General features: G+C 43.7%; 1 protein-coding gene across 1 annotated transcript in view; it reads right to left on the reverse strand.

The window, feature by feature from the left end:
* lin28b (lin-28 homolog B (C. elegans)) overlaps window positions 1–5,116 on the reverse strand; it is a 68,150-nt gene extending 63,034 nt beyond the window's left edge. The window contains exons 1-2 of the mRNA XM_063222194.1: window positions 5,107–5,116; window positions 4,337–4,527 (exon numbers count right to left, since the gene is read on the reverse strand). Of these exons, the coding sequence (XP_063078264.1) occupies window positions 4,337–4,527; window positions 5,107–5,116 (201 nt within the window). The remainder of the gene's footprint in view (window positions 1–4,336; window positions 4,528–5,106) is intronic.
* Between the last annotated feature and the right edge of the window lie 884 nt (window positions 5,117–6,000).

Below are 6,000 nucleotides of genomic sequence, written 5' to 3' on the forward strand. Positions count from 1 at the left end.
GCACAGCAGATGCTAACTCGCTCAGTAGCACTGCCTTTATCTGCAGGCCCCAATGCAACCGCCACCAGGCCAAAAAGCACTCGCACAATATAATCTCCCCCAGTGCAGACTCCCCTACAACCACAGTTCACTAGGTAGCCTAACGGTTAGTTGGTCTGCACACCACGTTTGTGCGCCAAAGATATGCAGCCATGGCTCAATGGTTAGAGCGCTGGCCTCTACATCAGAGGGTTGCAGGTTCAAATCCCATCCTTACCAGCACCTTCATCCATGGCTGAAGTGCCCTTGAGCAAGGCACCTAACCCCACATTGCTCCAGGGTCTGTAACCAATACTGTACCTAAAATAACTGTACCCTGTACCTAAAATAACTGTAAGTCGCTTTGGATTAAATAGCGTCGGCTAAGTGCAGTGTAATAAAAGATATAAACTTAATTTCAGTGAAACACGCTGTGTGTCGACCAGCATGGGACTACAGTGTTGTTTAGTACCTGCAAACGTCAAGTTGGATGCATGTGCACGCTCATCAGAGAGCGCAGACAGACAGCCCACCAGCCTCAACAGCAACAGACACCATCAGTCCAACAACTCTACAGCTCAACAACCCCGCCAGGCCCCTTTGACCGGCCCTCTACCTCTCTGCATCTCACCATTTGAACTAGGGGTGGGCGATATGGCAAAAATGTTGTATCACGATTTTTTAACATGAAATCTCGATTTCGATTTTTTATCATGATCTTCCATCCAAAAAATAAAAACAACAAAAAACAACTTTCATATACTTGCAATTTGTAATTTGCAGTCAATAAAATGTTAACACACTGATGATACTCTCATAATAATGTAAACAACAAAGTGAAGACAACAACACAAGTGAGGAAACGTCACTCTGATGCTGATAATAAACATCCTCACTGCAAGACGATCTATACGATTTCTCCACTTTGGCAGATTCGAGACGATCTTTTACTCAATATCACGATTCACGATTTAATATCGTCATATCGCCCACCCCTAATTTGAACTGGGCCAAAGAAGCAACCCATCAGCCCACCAACTCTAAGCTATAACCAGACACTCTCTCCAAGCACACTGACACACTAAACTGTGACAACACGTACGTACTACAACAGACCCTCTCTGTGCAACAAAACACACTACAATTGACACTCATCAACAAAACCATTCTACACTGACAACTGACAGAGTATGTTTTCTGCATTGGTCTATCCCAACTCACAGAATGTCTTTTGCACAATTACCTTTTTTTACATTTTTTATCTTTACTATTTTTATTTCTATTTTCCCCTCCCTGACTATTCCTGTGTTATTGGTGTCTTGAAATGTCCATGTGGGCATTTGTGTATTTGTGTATTTATGTAAGCTACTGGATACCTGAATTTCCCCCTGGGGATCAATAAAGTTACTCTACTCTACTCTACTCTACTCTACACACACTACACTACACTACACATTCTTCCTCCACATGCACATCGCACTTCAGACACAGCCTCTCAACAGATACAGCGCACTACAACAAGCAAACCACAGCACAACACAGATGCAGCACAGTAAACTCTACACACCGGGCTCTCTGTACAGATCCCCAACTGCACCACACTACATCAAGCACACCACACTAACACTACAACGCTACACACAGACGCCCAAGTGCACGACGACACTACAACCAGCACATCACACTACAGACACACACACCATTTCCCAATGTCAAGTGTTCTAGCCTTGGTAGTGCGTGAAACACCTAGTGATTGGATACTCCGCGGAGTTCACCAAAGAGTATCCAATCGCTGGGCGTTTCACGCACTACCAAGGCTAGAACACTTGACATTGGGAAATGGGGACAGTCTCTTCACAGATGCACCACCCTATAGTAACTACATCAAACACACTACGCCAGTGGTGCTCAAACTGTGGTATGTGTAACACTGGTGGTAGGCTACTTGAGACATCTCTGGTGGTACTTGGAATATTTTTTTTGTGTGTATTGATTTGAAGGCTGATCAAGTTGTTGCAGTTGAAAATGTCTTAGTGATCCTCAGTGGTTTAAAACAGAAGGAACAACCACAATTCATCACATTGGGAATGAATGAACATTATTAACGTATCCTGTATTGACTGGCAAAAAGAGAATAGGGAAGGCCTTTACTGCGATATTCTAATGTTGGTGGTACTTGGAGAGTTCAATATTTTCTCAGGTGGTACTTCACACAAAACGTTTGAGAATCACTGCACCACGCTACAAATGCAAACCGGGCTATCCCAGCACTCTCACTCTATACTATGAACCTGTGTGGATGGAGAGAGAGAGAGAGAGAGAGAGAGAGAGAGAGAGAGAGAGAGAGAGAGAGAGCGAAAGCGAGAGAGAGAGTGAGTGAGTGTTTGTTGCTTGGAAGAGAGTACTGACACAGTTTTGTTTTGTTTTTGTTTTTTTTTGTAAAAAGTTACACAGACACTAAATAGGTTACCGACAGGTCAAATGACCTCAGATGTCCACTTCATTTCCCAAAACGTAAACAACCAACCATCACATTCTTCACAACATGTGTTTGTTTTTACCTTCAGATTTCATGTTTAATTGGTTTGTTTTTGTAATTGTTAATTATAGATATGTTGTTAATAAGCTATTACATGTCAATAACACTGTGTACAGTTTTTTTTCCAACTAGGCTGTTTTCACAGAAGTGCATTAATTACTGTGTTGCTTGTGGACTTTTAATTCATGCTATTAGTAAGAACAAGAAGTCTTCCATTAGCTTTCATTAACTAGTATTTGTTAGGCAAATGATTTTGAGTTGACTTGTGCAAGCAAGGTCATTATAGGGGTTCTATCTATCAATCTATCAATCTATCTATCTATCTATCTATCTATCTATCTATCTATCTATCTATCTATCTATCTATCTATCTATCTATCTATCTATCTATCTATCTATCTATCTATCTATCTATCTATCTATCTATCTGCGCACGGATGACGTGAGTAAAACCCTAGGAATGCTGTTCATCACAGTATGACTTGGGTGGACTTTTTTTTTTTTTAATAAAAACAGATTTGCATGTTATTATCACTGCCAAATACATGTACAGTAGGACCAGTTAGATGTTTCAAATAGTGTAAAATAGAACTACAGATGCAATGTTGCAACACATGTTCTCCTTCCGGCCTGGATGCCATATAAACCAGTCGCCTACCACCATCCCATGCACTGGCGCACCATGGCGCCGTCACCTCTGTGGCCAGTTTAGGCGTAGAAAGACCCAAAACTCAACTAGCAACGAAACAATTGAATCAAATCTATTGACCAAAAAGGTATGAGACAGATATGACGAAAACTAACTTTACTTTCGGTGTTCCCCTCACTCTCCCCCTCCTCGACTCTCAAAAAGCTGCTGTGTGAGAGGGTAAAAATGGCGATGGGAGGCACGCCGTGAGAGTTTGTAGGGACAAAAGTGGTCCAATCTTTGGTTTCTACCGGGGAATGCGAGTTCAGACTATGTTTAGGACACTACCTCGCCGTAGGCCCAGCACCAGGCGGTTTGTGATGGCTAGCACACGGCCTACTTAGACGAATCAAAAAACTCAACTCTGGCTTTGTCGTGAACTGTGTGGACACGTGAGGGTGTCTGTCATCGCTCAGCTAACAGCAAAGGCAATAGGGTCGTGCCACTCGATAGCTTCAGCTGCACAACTGTACCGCGCAATGCAGCCAATTCACTCTCAAGTCTCAATTGTGTGTGCGTGAGAGAGAGAGAGAGCGAGAGAGAGGGAGAGAGAGAGAGAGAGAGAGAGAGAGAGAGAGAGAGAGAGAGAGAGAGAGAGAGAGAGAGAGAGAGAGAACCAGCAAGAGAGAGAGTGAGAGAATCAGCCATCTTCCTCTCTTCGAATGTAGTGCTCTAGCACTGTCACAATGATGTTACAAGGTGGTGGACAAAAAGGCGTGCGGATTGTCCGCTTTCAGGGCACCCGACATCTTCGTGGTGCCAGTAATGCAGCGCTTCCCAATAACTTTCAAATGTGCATACAGTAATACATTGTGAAAGCCGAAACGAGAGAGACATGAATGTAGTATGATGCATCAACATTGAAACATGTTGGCGCTCAACTTCGGCTCCACTTCACTTCCGAGAAAGTATCATAATGTAGCCTATTGAAATAGTAACAAACGGTAGCTTGCATTTTTGTCTCAAAGGGTTTGGTTGGTGCGTTACAATGAAAAGTAACGACTAGCACCACACGGAGAAAAAAATCAGACTTCACGGGGCAGCAGGGTAGGGTAGGCTACTTTTGCAGTTGTTTCAAAAGCCAAACTTACTTGGTGAACGAACACATCCATGGGGGGGTCCACGGCACCTTCTTCGTTGCTGGTCATGGATATAAATCCAAACCCCATCCGAACGTTGAACCATTTGCAGTGGCCGGATCCTGTCAGGACCTGAACCGGGCTCCGGGCTTCCTGCTCCGGCGACGTAGCGGGGACTTCTCCGCCACCTCTACTCGCCCCTCCTGTGCAGTGCATAACCGAATTTAGTCATTCTGGCGGCTTCCTTTGAGACTACAGTTTGCCTTTTTTTAACATTTAATGTTTCAAATGCAGGGTCGCTGTAGTAAAGTAACATAGAACATCAACTAGTTCACCCCCTCTCCCTCTACATCAATCTAACACAGATGTTTGGAGAGCTCGTGCTTTATGATTACGAGTTCAGGAGCGTACATTAACGCAACTAAGCAGGATACGTTTGTATGTTTACATCATTTTTTTGTACTGTCCTTTGGATAGCCGTGCTCGTGCGTGCACAGACCCCCATGGTGTAACTTTTGAAGTGGCTCCTCGCATAGTTAGCCTGCTTACTTCTGAGCCAGAGGGCAGGTGTACGCAGCGCCCCTTCACTTCACGTAAAACTCATCTAGTTCTATACCCCGAACCAAGCATCGTGAACAACCTGCCTCATACCCTCCCGAAGTCGATCACCGATTATTTGAAGCAACAAGGAATGCATTACATCGCAATAGTGAACCCGAACCCCTCCCGTGCCAGTGGAATTGAACAGTGAAACCCAAAAATACAAATAAAAGCAGAATAACCTTCGGCCATGTTTCCCCGCCGACCCTCTCTTCCAAAGTTCCAGTACAATCGCTTCCTATGTGAAAAGAGCTGCTGATCTTCACCATAAATCCGACATCAGGACTTCCAGCGGGCACAAATTTAGCTCGCATGGTACTGCGTGCCTCCTCTCCTTAGATACTTTGTCATCTCTCTCCCTCTCCTTCACTCATTCCCTCATTCACTCGCAGAAGCACACTCGCACACTCAACCTTTTCCCTCTTGTCCGCTCTCTCTCTCCCTCTCTCTCTCCCTCTCTCTCTCTCTCTCGTTCCCCCTCAATCTCATTCGTTCACAGAATAGCACACGTGACATTGTAAAAGACATGCTCTCTCGGCTGGATTTCTTTCACCAAGAGAACGAGCAATTTCCAAGGGATGGGACCGATCGAGCCCAACTACCGTGCCATGTTAGGCAGCTGAATCAAGAACAGCCACATGCGTAGCCCACATTTAATTCCACTGTTACCGAGTACATTTGAAAGCCTAGAATAGCCTATAGACTAAGTATGATTACACAGTATTGTCAATTCATGTGCACACGACTGAACAGGCATTGATAGCCTAGAGGTAATCCAAGGATAGATCAGGAATCAGCAGACGTTTTCATTTGGACAATTAACATCGCATGTAAAAGTTTGATTTATGAATAGGCCTAATATTTCTCTTGTTTATTGTCCCAATGTAATGACTGGATGCGTTGGAAATCATGTGCTATCATAGCCAAGACCCCAATATCTATTTGTAGGCTACAATAGATTTAACAAAAGTGATCAGTGTTCCAGACAAATTATAAGCCTATTTGTAACCTGAATTGATATTTGTAACCTGACATGATCCCTGAATTAAAAAAAAAAGATATTCACATTCTGTGTT

Source organism: Engraulis encrasicolus, chromosome 18 (assembly GCF_034702125.1).
Source record: "Engraulis encrasicolus isolate BLACKSEA-1 chromosome 18, IST_EnEncr_1.0, whole genome shotgun sequence".
NCBI classification, from domain to species: domain Eukaryota; kingdom Metazoa; phylum Chordata; class Actinopteri; order Clupeiformes; family Engraulidae; genus Engraulis; species Engraulis encrasicolus.